Source organism: Pongo abelii, chromosome 2 (assembly GCF_028885655.2).
Source record: "Pongo abelii isolate AG06213 chromosome 2, NHGRI_mPonAbe1-v2.0_pri, whole genome shotgun sequence".
Lineage (NCBI taxonomy): Eukaryota > Metazoa > Chordata > Mammalia > Primates > Hominidae > Pongo > Pongo abelii.
The window spans coordinates 204,694,467-204,713,450 of record NC_085928.1 but is presented as its reverse complement, the minus strand read 5'-3'; the positions used below and the strand labels follow the sequence as shown (position 1 = coordinate 204,713,450).

General features: G+C 42.0%; 1 protein-coding gene across 1 annotated transcript in view; it reads left to right on the top strand.

Annotated features, from left to right (window-relative positions):
• Positions 1 to 1,010: 1,010 nt before the first annotated feature.
• Positions 1,011 to 18,984, top strand: part of LSG1 (large 60S subunit nuclear export GTPase 1) — a 33,053-nt gene continuing 15,079 nt past the window's right edge. The window contains exons 1-7 of the mRNA XM_024244460.3: positions 1,011 to 3,675; positions 5,601 to 5,727; positions 9,211 to 9,331; positions 9,494 to 9,580; positions 10,139 to 10,225; positions 14,889 to 14,949; positions 15,899 to 16,075. Of these exons, the coding sequence (XP_024100228.1) occupies positions 3,577 to 3,675; positions 5,601 to 5,727; positions 9,211 to 9,331; positions 9,494 to 9,580; positions 10,139 to 10,225; positions 14,889 to 14,949; positions 15,899 to 16,075 (759 nt within the window). The 5' untranslated portion in view covers positions 1,011 to 3,576. The remainder of the gene's footprint in view (positions 3,676 to 5,600; positions 5,728 to 9,210; positions 9,332 to 9,493; positions 9,581 to 10,138; positions 10,226 to 14,888; positions 14,950 to 15,898; positions 16,076 to 18,984) is intronic.

Genomic DNA, 18,984 nt, shown 5'->3' with positions numbered 1-18,984 from the left:
CAACAGAAACCAACCCTCTCTTTCTTCTCCTTCCTCAGACAGATGTGGAGCCCAGAGGCACAACAGTGTGGACTTGGAGAGCTGAAAGCAACTCCAAAGTTTGTTGCTGGGTGTGGGTTTCAGAGCTTGTAACTACATTTGTTGAGACGCAGTAGAAATCAAGCATTATGCAACCCCATGAATAGGGAACACTCCCTGTGTCACTATTCAGAAGCTGGGTTCCAGGCTTCCAATCCCCAAATCAATGCAGCCTCCTCCAGGAGCCAGCTTTTCAGAGAATCCTGGCTTTAACGGAAGTGTTCAGCTATGTGGGGAATCGGGAGGATCTGACCCATCTTCCAGTCACAAGCCTGGTGGGTGAGAGTTTCCGCTGGCGTGAGAAAGCAGTGACAGGGGTTCGGCTAGGTAGTGTTGTTCCTGAAGTGTGTGGGTGAAATGGCTTCTGCAGTTGGAGGGCAGGGACCTGGACTGATTCATCTTTGCAACCCCCTCACTTGGGCAGCAGCCAGCACCTTGCTCCACCCTCCATCCCCACCATCATCACTCCCCCACAATCTTACCTCCTTCCTTTTCATCTGGGTCCCATGATCTGGTCTTATCAACACCCTCAATTCCCTTCCTCCTTGTCCTTCTCACTGCACAATTATCCAGCTGGGCTTTCACCTTCATTGCTATGTTTTTGGGGAAAGAAAATGTGTTCAGCTGTGCCAGATGGTACCCCCACAAATTACTAGGCAATGACCTTGCAACATTATCTCATTTGTTACCTCTTCAGGGCAGGAATTGTTATTAGCCTCATTAACCAGATGAGAAGACTGAGACTCAGTTGTCTGTCATTGGTACATTTTCGTAACGTCTTGGGAGAAATATTAGAATTATCTATCCTTTTCTTGTCAGCTAGGAGTAGTTGCTGCTAATTAAATCTTTATGACCTTTTGACTCCTCACCACTCCTGACTATCACTTTGGTTTATTTGGTCAAGTTTTTTTTTTTTTTTTCTTTTTGAGACGAAGTTTCACTCTTGTTGCCTAGGCTGGAGTGCAGTGGCGCTCCACTACACTCAACCTGCGTCTCCCAGGTTCAAACAATTCTGCCTCAGCCTCCCGAGTAGCTGGGATTACAGATGCGTGCCACCACACCGGGCTAATTTTTGTATTTTTAGTAGAGACGGGGTTTCACCATGTTGGCCAGGCTGGTGTCAAACTCCTGACCTCAAGTGACCCACCCGCCTCAGCCTCTCAAAGTGCTGGGATTTCAGGCGTGAGCCACTGTGCTTGGTCTTATTCGGTCAAGATTTTTTAAGCCCTTAGAAAAGTAACAATGGAAAACCAAAGTGTTTATTTTCTCCAGAGGTGACAAAATCTGGAAAAAGAAACTAGATGAAGTCCCAAGTTCCTGGTTGAGCTCTAGGAATGAGATGGTGAGTTTCTTTATCTCACCTCCTAGTATTATTATTAAAATGTGAAATCTTACTTCATGAGTTAGTTTGACCTTTAACCACTTAGCTCTGGAGAGAATGCCAGGAGCTGTCTGCTAATTCTATTTCGTGGGTCTTCTTCATACCTTACTTCTGGAGATTATGTGTAGGATTTTAAAGATACACTGTTTCTAAATTGGGAAATGGGAGAAATGATGTTCTGATGCATTCCTTTGCTCATCTGTGAGCACTGCCTTCTCAAAGCATTGCCAATTACTTCACAGCTTGTCAGCAGTCCCTTGGGCATTTCCCAAAACTCACTTCAATTCAGTAAGAGGGGTAAGGTGTAGCACACAGAAGGCCTGGCAGGGAATTCAGAATGGGTGGGAGTCTGGACCCAGTTTCACCTGATGCTAACTTGCTATGACTGACCTTTAGCCAGTCCACTTCTGTGTCTTCAGTTGCACCAGAAAAGAGTGGACTACGCTTGCTACTCAAAGTGTGACCCAGGGACCAGTAGTATGGGTATCACCTGGAAGCTTGTTAGAGCCACAGGCCTCACCCCAGACCTTATGAATCACAATCTGCATGTTAACAAGATTCCCAGGGGATTTATATGCACATTAAAGTGTGAAAAGCCCTGGGTTAAATGGATTCTTGATCCTATGATTTCTTTTCTTTCTTTTTGGGTGTTGTTTTAATTGACAACTAAAAATTGTTTATTACTTATGTTGTACCGCATAATGTTTTGATATATGTGTACATTGTGGAATGGCTAAATCAAGCTATGCTAGGTAATGTATGCATTACCTTGATCCTATGATTTAAAAATACATGTTTGGCCAGGCGCAGTGGCTCACACCTGTAATCCTATAATCCTAGCACTTTGGGAGGCCGAGGCGGGCGATTACCTGAGGTCAGGAGTTCGAGACCAGCGTGGCCACAATGGCCAAACCCTGTCTCTACTAAAAATACAAATATTAGCTGGGTGCGGTGGCACATGCCTGTAATTCCCGCTACTCGGGAAGCTGAGGCAGGAGAATCACTTGAACCCGGGAAGCAGAGGTTACAGTGAGCCGAGATCACGCCATTGCACTCCAGCCTGGGGGACAGCGAGACTCTGTCTCAAAAGATAAAAATAAATAAATAATACATGTTAACAACCCTCATTCCCCACTCTCCCCAGGGGTGTACAGGCTAGTGACAAGACTTGGGTTTATTCCTGACACTGTACGCACTCAATCTACGACTTGCTCAAGCTGCTTCCTCTCTCCAAGCATCAAAACAAAGAGATGGTTCTGTGGATCAATGAGAATGTAGTTCACCAGCCACTCTAAGCTGACTTTCTATTATTCTCATTATAGGGAAATCAAACATTCAAGTAAGGAACAAAAGTCCAGGCCTCTAGGAGTGGAGCTGGCTCACTGTTTTCACTTTCATTTTAATTATTTTTAAAAAGGGTAATGAAATTGTAACTAGAACCGTTTAAACATTTTTTTTCTTTGAAATAAAACGTAAGTCACTTCCTGTTGGCTTTTCTTACAACCTTGCCAAGCTCTGGAAATACTATTCAGCCTCTCATTCCAAATTCACATCCAGGCGAAGACTTTTCTCCCCAGTTCGCAGCTGGGGTCGGCTAGATAAACAAAAAGTTAGTTGCTGTGCTGGACCTCGGAGAGAACGCACCTTGGGACGCCGGCTGAAAACCAGCGCTGGAAAACGCCCCCTTCCCAGCGCCACCGAAACACTCTTCCTCCGAGTCTCCGCGTCCTCCTGACGGAAGCAGCGGGAGGCGGAGCTAGTGCCGCGAATAAGAACCGCCATGTTTCCGAAGTACTCTAGTTTCTCGCCGGACCTTAAAGACCGACGCACAAATTAAGAATGGACCATTCTTTTAACTCAGTCATTTATCCAAACTCGAGACATTCGCCAGGAAATCTATAGAAAAGTTCCCAGAACCATTTTTTCACTTATATTCTATAATACTGGTAAGATCGAGACGTAAAGAGAGCACTTTAGAACAAGTCATTCTGCTTTCCCCTCTCAAGTTTGAGCCTGAACTACTTGGGCTCGCTTGTCGTCACTTCCGGGGATCGAACGGTGAATCCCGGAAACTGCACGCGCCGAGCGGGGAAGCTTCGTCTAGCGGTCGTGTTGCCATGGGCCGGAGGAGAGCCGCGGCCGGTGGGTCGCTGGGACGGGCCCTTATGCGCCATCAGACTCAGCGGAGCCGAAGCCATCGTCACAGTGACTCCTGGGTAAGACAGACCATGTCATCTTTCTTATCTTTTCTGTCTAGCCTGAGTGCTGCAAAATTCGGGGTCAAAAGTCAGATAAGTTTTGCAGGAGGGACGCGTCAGCCGGGTTTTGAAGGATGAGTTGGAGTTTCTGCCAAGCCGAGTAGCAGGCCCTCCTCCTGGCAAGGCCCAGAACACAAAGGTAGGAGAAGCTTGAAAGAGGAGTTAGTGTGGTGATGAGGCGTGGAGTGAGAATCTGAAGAGTCTTCAATGCTAGGTCTTGAGTACGTTTGGGTTTTGCCCTAGAAGCCACTGAAGTGCTTGGAACTTCCAGAGCAGGAAAAAGACAAAACGTATTTTTGTATTGATTTGTTCAAAGAATGGATCCTCCAGAAGCGGTTGGTTACTGCTAGAAATAAAAAATAATTCAGATCCTTGCTTCACCCTTGCGAAGCACCCCCTAGTGGTTTAGCTCAAAGATAAATCATTCATTTTTTAGGTGTGACAGGACCTCATATTTTACTAGGTTATAGAAGGATCTTTAAAAAAATGAATGAAGTGATTTGGCTTGTGTTCATCATTCTGGTCGTCATTTTCACCATTCATTCCCCCAGGAATGAATGAGAACATATTGAGTGCTAAGATCGTGTGCTAAATTTAGTTAAATATGTCCCTGGAGCTAAGTAACCGTGTGCCACTGTCACACCAGCTGACTCATCCATATAGCCTGCAGAGTAAACAGCATAGGGTGTTTATCAGTATTCATCAGGTCAGAGTTACTCTGGACATTAGATTACTGGTAAGTTTTATTAGCTTTGAAGCAACTCGTTGTTAATGAAGCCTTTTAGGAAATTGTGGGAAGATTGAACATGAATGGTAAAGAATTGGATCCTAATTCCTTATTTTTGCTGATTCTATGCCCACTTAAACTTTTGGCCCTTAATAGTTATTTATTCATTCATCATTCAGTCATTCATTTTTAGAGACAGGGTCACACTCTGTCACCCAGGCTAGAGTGCCAGTGGTGTGATCATAACTCACCAATTCACTACAGTCTCAAACTTCTGGGCACGAATGATCCCCCTGCCTCAGTCTCTTGAGTAGCTGGCATTACAGGTGCACACCATCAGGCCTGGTTGTTTGGTTTTGTTTGTTTGTTTGTTTTGGAGAGACAGGGTCTTGCTATGTTGCCCAAGCTGATCTCAAACTCCTGGCCTCAAGCAATCCTCCTGCCTTAGCCTCTTGAGGAGCTGGGGTTACAGGCACAAACCACCAACCTGGCAATTTTTTTTTAATTTGTATCTATACTAAGTACATAGCTCAGGGTGATGATTATCAAACTCTGGGTTGTGTCTGGAAATCAATTTAGTGGTCTGCAGCTAGCTTTTTTGTTTTGTTTTTATTTTTTCCCCAGCAAGATAGAGAAATATCAGAATGTTGCATGTAATAGGGTGTGGTTTCAGTATTCTTCTATTGCCATTTTACTGTACTGAATGGTACTTGAATGCTTGTATCATCATATGTATATACACCTTTGGGTCACTCTGTAAAATGTATTTCTTATTGTGGGACTATATTAAATAAAGTTTTGACTGATTTTGACTAGCAGAGTCAGACAATCTGGGTTCAAGTTCTACCTGTGCCATTTAGTTTTCGACTATAGGCAAGTTATTTTATCTGTTGAAGCCTTAGTTTCATCATAAGTAAAATGGAAATACAATAAAATTCACCTCAAAAGATTTTGAAAATTAATGAAATGGTGAAAGGGAACTGCCTATTGTGAGGTAAGAACATGTTCCTTTAAACATTAACTATGAGTAGTATTGATTCTAAAGGGACTACAACCACCCTCAAGACCATAGACTAGTTGCAAGGAATTTTAGAGCTTATTGGATGCCAAGAGCAGAAGAGAGCAGCTGTATTTATCACCCTGTGTTTTTTCATAGTTGCACACAAGTGAACTCAATGATGGCTATGACTGGGGTCGTCTCAATCTTCAGTCAGTGACTGAACAGAGCTCCCTTGATGACTTCCTTGCTACTGCAGAACTTGCAGGAACAGAGTTTGTAGCTGGTAAGTTGTTTATTGCTGAGTGCATGTGACGCTGTCGCATTTCCGTCTGGGGCTGAGGTTTTTTTGTTTGTTTTTTGTTTTGAGATGGAGTCTCGCTCTGTCACCCAGGCTGAAGTGCAGTGGCGCGATATCAGCTCACTGCAGCTCCGCCTCCTGGGTTCAAGCAATTCACCTGCCTCAGCCTCCCAAGTAGCTAGGACTACAGGCACGTGCCGCCACGCCTGGCTGATTTTTGTATTTCTAGTAGAGACGGGGTTTCACCATGTTGGCCAGGATGTTCTCGATCTCCTGACCTCGTGATCCGCCCACCTCGGCCTCCCAAAGTGCTGGGATTACAGGTGTGAGCCACCGCGCCCGGCCTGAGTCTTGAACAATGAGTAGATGTTAGAAGGACAGAAGAGATAAGACCTTTTACACAGACAGGCAGAGGACTCGAGCCAAGATGTGAAGCAGCAGCCAACTTTGTTCGGAAAATGGCTAGAAGTTTGGCTTTGCTGGTGCAGGGGGCGGGATGTGATGAGCACAGGTGCTGAGGAGGTGGGCAAGGGCCAGATTCTGGAGAGAACAAATGTTTAAGGGAGGCTTTACAGGGCTTTAAGCAAGTGTGCAACATGATTTCAGATTTCATTGTTTAGTGTTTTTTGGGGGGATGTGTGGATTCCAGCCTTAATGAGCTATACAATTGGCAACTAAAAATTGTATATAGTTACAGTATATAGTGTGATGTTTGGTTCTGTGTGTATATTGTGAAATGATTACTAAAATCAAGTAATTAACGTATCCATCACCTCACATTGTTTTTTTGTGTGTGTGGTGAGAACAAGATATATACTGTCTTAGCAAATTTCATATTATTAACTAGTAAATGTGTTATTATTAACTGTGGACACCAGGCTGTACATTAGACCTCCAGAACTTATTCATCCTGCCTCAGTAAAACTTTACCGTTTGACCAATATCCTCCTATTTCCCCCACTCCCTAATCTCTGGTAACCACCATTTTCTCTCTGCTTCTATGAGCTCGGCTTTATTCCACATATAAGTGAGATCATGTCGTATTTGTCTTTCTGTGCCTGGGTTATTTCTCATAGCAGAGTGGTTCATTGATATTGTCACAAGTGTCAACATTTCCCTCTTTCGTAATGCTGAATAGTATTCCATTGTATACGTACATATACCACGTTTTCTTTATCCATTCTTACGTTGATGGACATTGAGGTTGGTTCCATATCTTGGCTATTGTGAATAGCACTGCAGGGAACATGGGAGTGCAGGTATGTGTAATGGGTACACGATATTTCATTTTTTAAAAGATCATTGATGAATTTTAAGGAAGCAGGATGAGTTAGGAGACCGTATCACTTTAGTCTAGCAAAATAAACAGGCCAGAACTGAAATAGAGGTAGTAGAAGAAGTGAGAAAATAAGAGGAACAAGAACACTTAAGGAGCTAGAGTAAACCAGACTTGATGGAGAGGGTAGTGTAAGTGAAAAAGAGTGGAGGGACAAAAATAAACTCCTGGGTTTCACAGTGGAATACCACTTCACCCACTAGGATAGCTAAAATAAAAGAGACTATAACAAATGTTGGTGAGGATGTAGAGAAATTATAACATCATACATTGCTGTGGGAGTATAAAATGGTGTAGCTGTTTTATAAAAAAATTTTGGCAGTTCCTCAAAAGGTAAAACATGGAATTACCATCTGATCCAGCAGTCCCACTCCTGGGTATATGCCCAAAAGAAATGAAAACATGTCTACACAAAAATATGTGCAAGTGTATTCATAGCAGCTTTATTCGTAATCACCAAAAAGTGGAAACACCAAAAAGTCCTAAACAGGCAAATCTACAGAAAGTAGATGATTTCCACCAGGTACCTGGGGATGGACAGTGACTGCTAATGGGTAAAGCTTTCTTTTTGGGGTGATGAAAATATTCTAAAATGGATTGTGGCGATGGCTGCACAACTCTGTGAATATACTGAAAATTATTGAATTGTATGCTTTAGTGGGTGGATTGTATAGTATGTGAATCATATCTTAGTAAAGCTATCTATCTATGTATCTATACATATATATATATATATATATATTTTTTTTTTTTTTTTTTTTTTTTTTTTTTTTTTTGAGACGGAGTCTCTCTCTTCTCGCCCAGGCTGGAGTGTGGTGCAGTGGTGTAATCTCAGCTCACTGCAACCTCTGCCTCCTGGGTTCAAGCGGTTCTCCTGCCTCAGCCTCCTGAGGACTGGAATTACAGGCATGCGCCACCACCCCCGGCTAATTTTTGTGTTTTTACTAGAGACGGGGTTTCACCACGTAGGCCAGGCTGGTCTCGAACTCCTGACCTTGTGATCTGCCCACCTTGCCCTCCCAAAGTGCTGGGATTACAGACGTGAGCCACCGCACCCAGCTGCTATTTTCTTCTTAAAGTCATTAGTAATCTCTGCCAGAACAGTTTTAGTGGAGTGATAGAGCCACAGCTGGCATCTAGAGAAACAGGAAGTGGGAGGTGAGGAAGTCAAGGAATGACCAAGTTGTATTCTCCTGAGATAGCTGACTATGGCAGGGAAAGAGAAGTGTAAGGGTGTGTGTGAGAAGGATCAGGGTTAATGGTAGTATGTTCTTAGGTTATGGGGTGAGACAGTAGAGAGGGAAGTTGGAAAGATTTGTTTTGGCAGTATCTGTTAGAAGTTTACAGTTGCAGGCCAGGCACGGTGGCTCATGCCTGTAACCCCAGCACTTTGGGAGGCCGAGGCGGGCGGATCACCTGAGGTCAGTAGTTCGAGACCAGCCTGGCCAACATGGCAAAACCCCGTCTCTACTAAAAATACAAAAATTAGCTGGGCGTGGTGGTGCGGGCCTGTAGTCCCAGCTACTCAGGAAGCTGAGTTGGGAGAATTGTTTGAGGTTGCAGTGAACCGAGACTGTGCCACTTCACTCTAGCCTGGGTGACAGAGTGAGACCCTGTCTCAAAAAAAAAAGAAAGAAAAAAAAGAAAGCAAGTTTACAGTTGCATATCCTAGGAGCCAGCACCTCTACTTCTCAGTGTCTACCCCAGAGCAGCAGAATTGCCCAGAGAACTCTTTCATACAGATTCCTGGCCCTATCCTCTAGACTCTAGAGCATCTATTCAGTGAGTGGGGGTTAGAGCTGCAGCATTTACATTTTTAACAAGCTACCAGATGATGCTGTATTTTAATAATGAAAACTTGGAAACTGAATGTTCAATAGCAGGGAAAATGTGATATAGACACAGTATGAAATACTGTGTGGCAGTCAAAAAGAATGTAGTAACTCTGGATAGTTATTTGGTATCAAACTTCATTTGGGAATAATAATTTACCCAAGGCTAGAAGAATCTAAATCAAGAAATCTTAAGTTCTCTTAGGCTCTCATTTTTAGTTTTCTAAGTTTATCAGTATGACCAAACACTCTGTATCTATATTGCCTCTTAAGTAATAGTACTTTTCTTTATTTGAACAGAGAAACTTAATATTAAGTTTGTGCCTGCTGAGGCTAGAACTGGACTACTGTCTTTCGAGGAGAGGCAGAGAATTAAGAAGCTCCACGAAGAAAACAAACAGTTCTTGTGTATACCGAGGAGGTGAGTTGAAGAAGAATTTAGAATGCCACAAAACATAAGAGGCTGCTGAGTATTCATTTTTTAAATTGCTTCTTTTTCTCAGCTGCCATTAGTAGATCCAAATTCCCTATTTTATTTTGGTTACTTACATGAGGAATTTTTTTCCTTCTATGATTGTTTCAGACCAAACTGGAACCAAAATACTACCCCGGAAGAACTCAAACAAGCAGAGAAAGATAACTTTCTAGAATGGAGGCGTCAGCTTGTCCGGTGAGTATTATAGACTCTATGAAGACTTACCTTGAAATCCTGAGTTCAGACATTTGGCGTGCTTACACAGCCATTTGCGTTCTGAAGTTTTGATTCTTTTAAAAAGGAAATGGTAGCATTCTGCTAACAAGTGCAAATAGCTGTATACAAAAACAAGATTGCTAGGTGCATATGCATCCTTGCACAGAGATCATGAGTCGGTTACTCTGCTCAGTTCCGGCCTTTTCCTTTCATTCCCTTCTTTGGCCATTGGGCATCCTGGAGTTGATCGCTGTTCTCCTGCACATTTTTCCAGTAAGAGTGTGGGAAAGAAATGACTTTGCGTGATAGGTAAACTTCGAGGGCATAAATAGCTTCAGGATAAAATTTGAATTTGGTGGAGTATTGTCTAAATAAATAGTATTTGTATGGTGTCTCAGCAGGAAATATATAAAATAATTTGACTCTGGATATTTGTGCACAGTACTTATTTTTAATGTAATGAATTTGAGCATTTACCCTGCTAAAAATTGTCTATTATAATCTGGCAAATATATAAACTTCTCATTCAAAAACTAGGCTAGAAGAGGAACAGAAGCTGATATTGACTCCATTTGAACGAAATTTGGACTTTTGGCGCCAGCTCTGGAGAGTCATTGAGAGAAGGTGAATTATCATTTTCTTTTGTGTAATAAAGACATTGTAGTGAAGTTATATTCAATTTGAATGTTGATATAGGCTTATAGGCTCAGGGTATGGGGAATTAAGCTATGCAGAGGGTTACTGAGAATTATTATAAAAACACAGTATGATACTACCATATATTTTGTATAGTTTTTTTGTTGTTAGATGAATATGGTGACAAGTGTGTGAGAATAATGAACATTTTCTGTAAGATGAATTCTGAAGCACCTATATAGATATTTTAGCAAATGTATATTTAGTTTCTACTGGTAATGTGGAAAATATGGATATGAAAAAGAGTTAAGTTCCTGCCTGCGAAGAGCATCTATGTTATGGGGAGAGGCGAATGTCACAGCTCCTGTCAGCTAAGTTACACCATGTTCAGCTAAATGCTAAGCAAAGCACCAGGCACCAGGGACACGCAGATGAATGAAATGCAATTCTGGCACTCAGAGAACTTAATACGTAGTAAAATACAGAGGGCAGTGTGATTCCTGCTTTACTGCAGATAGAAAGGCAGTGGGCTGAATCATAGCAGAGGAAGGAGCAGTTGATAAGTATTGAGGAAATCATGGGGTGGTTTTTATTTTTTTTAACTGGGCTCTGAAAAGAAGAGAATGATTTTGACAAACTGAGAATGGGAGATTTTTATTCTTTTTCATGTAACGCTAAGGAGAATTCCTGATTGTTAGAAGTTGATGAATCACCTATCTCTAATCTCACCTCTTTGGTGTAGTTAAAAGGTTTTTGTTTTCCTCAAAGAGTTTCTGAATTACTTTCAAGGATGCCATAAATGAACCTTATATTTGAAATGATGTTTTTCAACAAGGACCCTTCAGGCTGGTTTTTTTTTTTTCCTTTGAAATCTATAAAGTGAACCTAAGTGAGAACACTAGGAAACAGAATGCTTTAATTGAGATTCTCAGAAAAGAATATTATCACATTTAGCATTGTTATTAAGAAAGCGGCCCAGCGCGGTGGCTCATGCCTGTAATCCCTGCACTTTAGGAGGTCGAGGCGGGTGGATCACTTCAAGTCAGGAGTTCGATACCAGCCTGAGCAACATGGTGAAACCCCGTCCCTACTAAAAATACAAAAATTAGCCAGGCTTGGTTACTACTTGGGAAGCTGAGGCAGGAGAATCACTTGAACCCAGGAGGTGGAGGTTGCAGTGAGCCGAGATCGCACCACTGCACTCCAGCCTGGGTGACAGAGCAAGACTCTGTCTCCAAAAAAAAGAAAACAGTACTTGGACTGAACTTGTAAAAGTCACTTACATTTCTTATTAGGGTGATGACAATTAAAGTCACTTGAATGCCCCCATCCTCTGCTCTCTGTGGGTACAGAAAGGGCTCTTGGGCTGGGATGTGGGGAGGTCAGAGAAGCAAGGCAAATCTCTAAGGCGGAGGAAGGGAAAGGCTTTCTGCTGATTATGGGTCCATGTAGGCTCCTTTTACTCAGGCTTGAGGAGGGCTTCAGAAGGCCCATAGTCATTCTCCCGGGGAACTGGGGAACTGCTGTGGAGCAGAGTAGCCTCTTCTTTGGTGCCTCCTTGGTAGTTGAGGCTGTGTACTCCTGAGAATGCCCGTTTTCTAATTTCGGAAGAGAAATGGTAACAAGCGCGGAAGTACTGCAGCCCGGACCTTGAGGGCTGCACCCTCCATCTTCACACTTAATTACAGTTTTTGTTTTGTTTTCAGATTTTGTCCTACTTCCTATATTATCTATCTTTCCTCTTTGTTCCTTTTTTTTCTCCTGGTTTCTGACTTTTATGGAAGAGGCCTTCCTCAGGTGTCTAGTGGTGTTTATCTGTCTTTAAGAACAAAGCATTACAAAGCCGGTTGACAAGCCTACCTGTTTAGGTGAAATTTGCCAACTGGTGAGCTTCACTGTAGGGTGCCTGGGCAGGGGTCAGTTTTATTTTTTTGGAATACCCCAAGATGTTAAGATCTATAGGTCTTTTCCCCAGAGCCAGTCAGTTCTGTGTGTGTGTGGTTTCGTTTTGTTTTGTTTTTTGAGACGGACTTTCGCTCTTGTTACCCAGGCTGGAGTGCAATGGCATGATCTCAGCTCACTGCAGCTTCCACCTCCCGGGTTCAAGCGATTCTCCTGCCTCAGCCTCCCGAGTAGTTGGGATTACAGGCACACACCACCATGCCTGGCTAATTTTGTATTTTTAGTAGAGACGGGGTTTCTCCATGTTGGCCAGGCTGGTCTCGAACTCCTGACCTCAGGTGATCCACCCGCTTCAGCCTCCCAAAGTGCTGGGGTTACAGGCATGAGTCACTGTGCCCAGTGCCAGTCAGTTTTTAAAAAGAAGAATGATCTCCTGCCAGGAAAGGGGCAGGAGGTGGTATAATACAAGGGTGCTGGGCATCTTCACAGTTCAGTATCTTCATAGGCTTACGCTGAATTCTCCTTTTTGCACTATGGCAACTCTTTCCCATTTTCCCTGTGCCTAAGCTCCCAGTCCTGGAACTTCTCAAGTTCATTTTCTCCATAATAAACCCTAGCCTTCTGCTATTGGGGTGGGGAATGGGGGCTGTGTGGTGGGTTGCAGTTGCCTTGCTGAATGGAACAGGGTAGCCAACCTACGAGCTCACTGTTCAGACGGATTACAGGCGCGGGCCTCGTTCTTGCCCTTGAGAGAGAGAGCTGATGCTTCTAATCCTGGGCTTTCTTGGGTGTCAGGGGCATGAACAGGTTTGCTTCTTGTTGGTTTGACATTTGGTTGCTGTTGTTCTTTCTCTTTATCCTAATGGGTTTCAGCCTTTGTTTTTGTAGGTTTTGAGAGGGAGCAGAGGTAACCATCTGTGTTCAGTTTAACAGGAAGCCCCTCTTACACTGTTTATGTCCCTAATAATTTCCCAAGTGAGCCTGTACATGTTGAAACTTCTGGCTTCAGCTTGGATTACAGTATTATTTGCTCTCTTATTTTTGTCATGTGATATTTCTCCTTTTGTTAAATAAGAGAATATGTTTTCTAGCTCAAGGAATATAGTTATATGAAAGTGGATCTGAGTTACACAGAAATATTTATTTAAAAATGACTGCCGCTACATCTTTGAATGGGAAATATTTATTGATGTCTTCTCCACAGCAGATGTCTCCTGTTTGGTAACAGGCTGGCTAAACCATCTGCCTCTTTAATTCTAATAGTAGTTATCAGAAAAGATTAGATGTATAACATGTCATTGAAATGCAGGAAACTGCAGAGGCACTGAGGGCAGAACACTGTCTTCCAGTAAGATAAGGCACTTCCATTGTGCTGTGTAGACCCTTCCTGCTACATGGCTGGCACTTTGCTCTGCATCCTCACTCAGCACATGAAGCAGCTGTCTTGAAGTGTCTTTTCTTACTGGTGTTTCTAAACTGATGGTTCTTCCTACATGTTCGGTATGTGGACATAATGTTTGTAGACATTGTGGTTTTAGTTGATTAGGCTTTGTTCATTTTTTTGTAATCATTTTTTCATTTACTATTAAATACCCAGTTTGAAAGTGCATTATTGCCTTAAAGAAGGAAATACTAGAACCAGCTTAACTAGAGAAGTTAAAAAACAATTTGTCCAAAATTAGCAAGTCTGTGAGTTTCTTTGTGTCACAGGATTATGCTGACATTTTAACTATCCTAAAAGAAAACGCACTTTTAATTGTCAAAAGAATGTCCTAAATGGTAACCTAAATTCCTTGGAATTTAGCATATTTGCAAAGTTGCCTCAGAAAAGGCTGGTTAACAGATTTAGGATTTTGGGGAGACTCTGCCGTGAGGTAGTCATGCCTCTGTAGCTTATTTCCTTCCAGCGGCAGTCACGGTGGGCCTTTGTAACATCTAGCTCAGAGGCTGAAGGAAGGGAGAAGCCTCCCATAAAAGGGAATTTTTTTTTCTCCTTGCAGTGCTGGACACCTGTAGTCCCCACTATATTTGTGAGGGATTTGAGGGGCTTGCCACCAGCTGCAGAAAGTTGTCTTATTGCTGTACCTTCTTATATGTGATGGAAGAAGTTGGACTTGCCATTCCTGCTTCAGCCGGGCAACCTAAGTTCATACCTTCCCGTTTTGTCTTTTTGCCATTTAAACACATTGTTGGAATTGGTGGATGATTGTTTGCCAAAAATATGCTTTCTTCCTTGTTATTCCTGGGTTTAAATAAGATACTAGGTTCAATAGTGGCAGCTGTCAACAAGTGATTTACTAGTTTTCTTTTGAGGCCTTAACATGAGGGCAGATTGGGGATTGAATATTTAGTAGACTTCGCCTTAGAGTGAAGTGTTTGGAATACTCTTTTATCTCACCAGGAGAGTTTAATGGAAGTATGGTGGATGTCTTAGCAATGAAACATCATCCGAACCCCTCTAGGCTGTATGAGAGCAATAGCACGTTATGATTAAGAGCATCACCTCTGGTCCAGGCTGCCTGGGTTCCCATTCTGGCTGCGTTACTAGCTGGTGGCCTTGGGCAAGTTACTTAACTGCCCTGAGCCTTAAGTCACTCATATATAAACCAGGAATAATGATACCTTAAAAAGTTAATATATGTCCAGTGCTTAATATATTGCCAGGGTTTGCTACTCTGGCCATTATTATGTGGTTAGGAAAATCCCTTTCACTTCACAGTGATTGGTCTATCTCGTGTTTGTTTTTCAGTGATATTGTGGTCCAGATAGTAGATGCTCGAAACCCACTCCTGTTTAGATGTGAGGATTTGGTAAGTCAAGTTTGACAAAATTCAAACATCAGTCCTTTGAGCAGCAGTGAGAGGACCGCATCACTCAGCAATGACTGTAGGCAAACATTCTGCCCTCTCTGCCTTCGTTTAATGAGGCCTTCCCTCCTTCCGAGGTCAGGAGCTTGCAGAATGCCACTGTTGAGACAGGTAGTTTTCTCAAACAATTGTTTCCATCTGCAGGAAGGCACAGACACTTAAATGAGCTTTCTAGCTTTTAGTTTAGAAGCCACTTAAGGCATTTGCCGGTTTCCCATTTTTCAGGAAACACCAGTTGAAATAGCATTTTATTTATTTTAGCATATTGTCAGTCACTTCACTTTTTAATTCATCCCATAAAGTTCTGTCTTCTCACACTTTAGTTATGACTCCCTGTGGTATTTTACAAGTGAACTAAGTTTATGAAACACCACAGGGGCTAATAACTAACGTGTGAGAATCCCATGAAATAATGTAATATATATAGCTTTGGGTTAGTTAACAAAACATTGTATAATATGTGAGGTATTCATATTTCTTTTTGAGAACTGTAATACATATTATTTATTTATTTATTTATTACTATCTTATATATATCTAATTTTTTGTAGAGACAAGATCTTGTCATATTGCCCAGGCTGGTCTCGAACTCCCGGGCTCAAGCAATCCTCCCTCCTCCACTTCCCAAAGTGTTGGAATTACAGGCGTGAGCCCCCATGCCTGGCCCAGATTATTTTTAAACCCACTGGTGCATAACAAAAATATTAATGGTGGAACTTCTTTTCAAAGTTTACTGAAAGGATTAGTATAATGTGTCATGATTAAAAATGTTTAAATTAGGAAATGATTTAAAACAGAGGGCAGTAAAAACTTGTATTGGGATCTTTAATATAATTAGCCTCATTTTTTACTTGTTTGAAGAGGTCTTTCTAAATCTCTTTGTCTTGCTTAGGAATGTTATGTGAAAGAAATAGATGCCAGTAAGGAGAACGTCATTCTGATCAACAAGGCAGACTTGCTGACTGCTGAGCAGCGGAGTGCCTGGGCCACGTACTTTGAAAAAGAAGATGTGAAGGTTATTTTCTGGTCAGCTTTGGCTGGAGCCATTCCCCTGAATGGTGACTCTGAGGTAATCTGAGGGACATTGTAAGTTGGGTTTCAAAGAGGGGGATTTTGATTTCTCATTAATGTGCTTCCTTTGTGTTTTGTTTATTCTTATTGAAAATCTGTGGGAATTAGAGTTTTTCCCCTGTGTGCTGGATTAGGATGACCTATAAAAAGTGAATCACAAAGTTACTTTCTCTGTGGTTGTTGGACAGTCTGACATCTCCAGTGTTGTTACACACTGATATTAGCTGTATTTGTTAATTTTTTTAAAAGGTTGTAGACAGGTAATTGTATAGGAAGTTCCACAGTGACCCTGTAACTGCTTTTAAGAGAAGTCAGAACACAAGGGTACAAGTGAAGGATGTAGTCAGTTCTCAGGACTTGATTAGAATCTCTTTTGACTTTGTTTTGAAAACAGAGAAACTAAGTAACCCTAAATTAGGATATACCACATATTTTATCTTTTAGCCTAAATTTTGCAAAAGTAGTTTGGGCTCTATTTTTACTTTTGAATAAAATAATATCTATAAGAGGGCCAGGTGCCGTGGCTCACTCCTGTAATCCCAGCACTTTGGGAAGCCAAGAGGGGTGGATCACCTGAGGTCGGGAGTTTGAGACCAGCCTTACCGACATGGAGAAACCCCATCTCTACTAAAAATACAACATTAGCCGGGCGTGGTGGCAGGTGCCTGTAATCCCAGCTACTCGGGAGGCTGAGGCAGGAGAATTGCTTGAACCCGGGAGGCGGAGGTTGTAGTGAACCGAGATCACACCATTGCACTCCAGCCTGGGCAACAAGAGCGAAACTCTGTCTCAAAATAATAATAATAATAATAATAGTAACAACTATGGAAAGAAATTAGTAATTAGAATCACAGAGATGGAGAGACTTAAGAAGTACTGTCTTTTTCCCTGTCCTTTTCTCCTGTCTCTGTTTATCAGGCATCTGTTGACTGTGGAGTGTGTGTTGAGCTGGGTTATGAATACAACACCCACCCCTCCGTGAGCTCAGTGTATAAGCTCTCACCTCTAACTGTGTGAAGGAGTTTCTTCCTCCACTTCCCTGTCAAAGTTGCATATTTCTCTTTGACTACTTTAAGCGACAGGATGCTCGAGACCAGGTAACTCATTTCTTTTTACCTCTAAATGTAGAAAGTTCTTCCATTCAGTGGAACGAAGGCAGCCACCCTACCCTTTGATCTGAGGACTCTTTGTCCCTTCGGTTCTCTCCTGCAGCTGTGCATTTTCAGCTTCCATATTCCTCATAGACACCAGCTCTAGGACACCCATCCTGGGTGCCTGTCTTCTTGCGTCAGGACCACAGGCAAAACTAGCCACACCTAATTGAATACGTTATTCCAGGTGGTATTTGCCTAGGGTGTATACAGAGCATTTATATTTCTGTGATCAGGATATTCACGTTAATTCAGTTTCTGTTAGTTCACCCCCTTTCAGAAGCTGTTTGCTCTTGGCTCATTGAACCTGTGAGCAACCGAATCCCTCAAATATCAAAAAAAAAAAAAAAAAAAAAAAAACTTACTAAGCAAACCTCATCCCATCTTTACATGGAAAGATATTTGTTCTGTTTTACCTCAACTTAGGAGAGTACTGTTCGTTTTAAATATGTTAATGGTTTAGTACCAAGGTAGAGTTCGTTTTAGAGTGTGCAGTTAGCATTTCCTCGCCTTCTAACTGTGAATTTTCGTGTCATTGATAACATCGTTGAACAGGCTAGGTCCAAGGATACAGCTCTGTGATCTTTTGTGGACTTACTAGCAGCACTCTATGCCAAGTGTTTTTTTTTTTTGGTTTTTTTTTTTTTTTTAAGGTTGCCTCTTTTTTTTTTTTTTAATTTTATTATTATCATACTTTAAGTTTTAGGGTACATGTGCACAATGTGCAGGTTTGTTACATATGTATACATGTGCCATGTTGGTGTGCTGCACCCATTAACTTGTCATTTACATTAGGTATATCTCCTAATGCTATCCCTCCCCCCTCCCCCCACCCCACAACAGTCCCCGGCGTGTGATGTTCCTGTTCCTGTGTCCATGTGTTCTCATTGTTCAATTCCCACCTATGAGTGAGAACATGCGGTGTTTGGTTTTTTGTCCTTGCGATAGTTTGCTGAGAATGATGGTTTCCAGCTTCATCCATGTCCATACAAAGGACATGAACTCATCATTTTTTATGGCTGCATAGTATTCCATGGTGTATATGTGCCACATTTTCTTAATCCAGTCTATCATTGTTGGACATTTGGGTTGTTTCCAAGTCTTTGCTATTGTGAATAGTGCTGCAATAAACATACGTGTGCATGTGTCTTTATAGCAGCATGATTTATAATCCTTTGAGTATATACCCAGTAATGGGATGGCTGGGTCAAATGGTATTTCTAGTTCTAGATCCCTGAGGAATCGCCACACTGTCTTCAACAATGGTTGAACTAGTTTACAGTCCCACCAACAGTGTAAAAGTGTTCCTATTTCTCCACATCCTCTCCAGCACCTGTTGTTTCCTGACTTTTTAATGATCGCCATTCTAACTGGTGTGAGATGGTATCTCATTGTGGTTTTGATTTGCATTTCTCTGATGGCCAGTGATGATGAGCATTTTTTCACGTGTTTTTTGGCTGCATAAATGTCTTCTTTTGAGAAGTGTCTGTTCATATCCTTTGCCCACTTTTTGATGGGGTTGTTTGTTTTTTTCTTGTAAATTTGTTTGAGTTCATTGTAGATTCTGGATATTAGCCCTTTGTCAGATGAGTAGGTTGCAGAAATTTTCTCCCATTCTGTAGGTTGCCTGTTCACTCTGATGGTAGTTTCTTTTGCTGTGCATAAGCTCTTTAGTTTAATTAGATCCCATTTGTCAATTTTGGCTTTTGTTGCCATTGCTTTTGGTGTTTTAGACATGAAGTCCTTGCCCATGCCT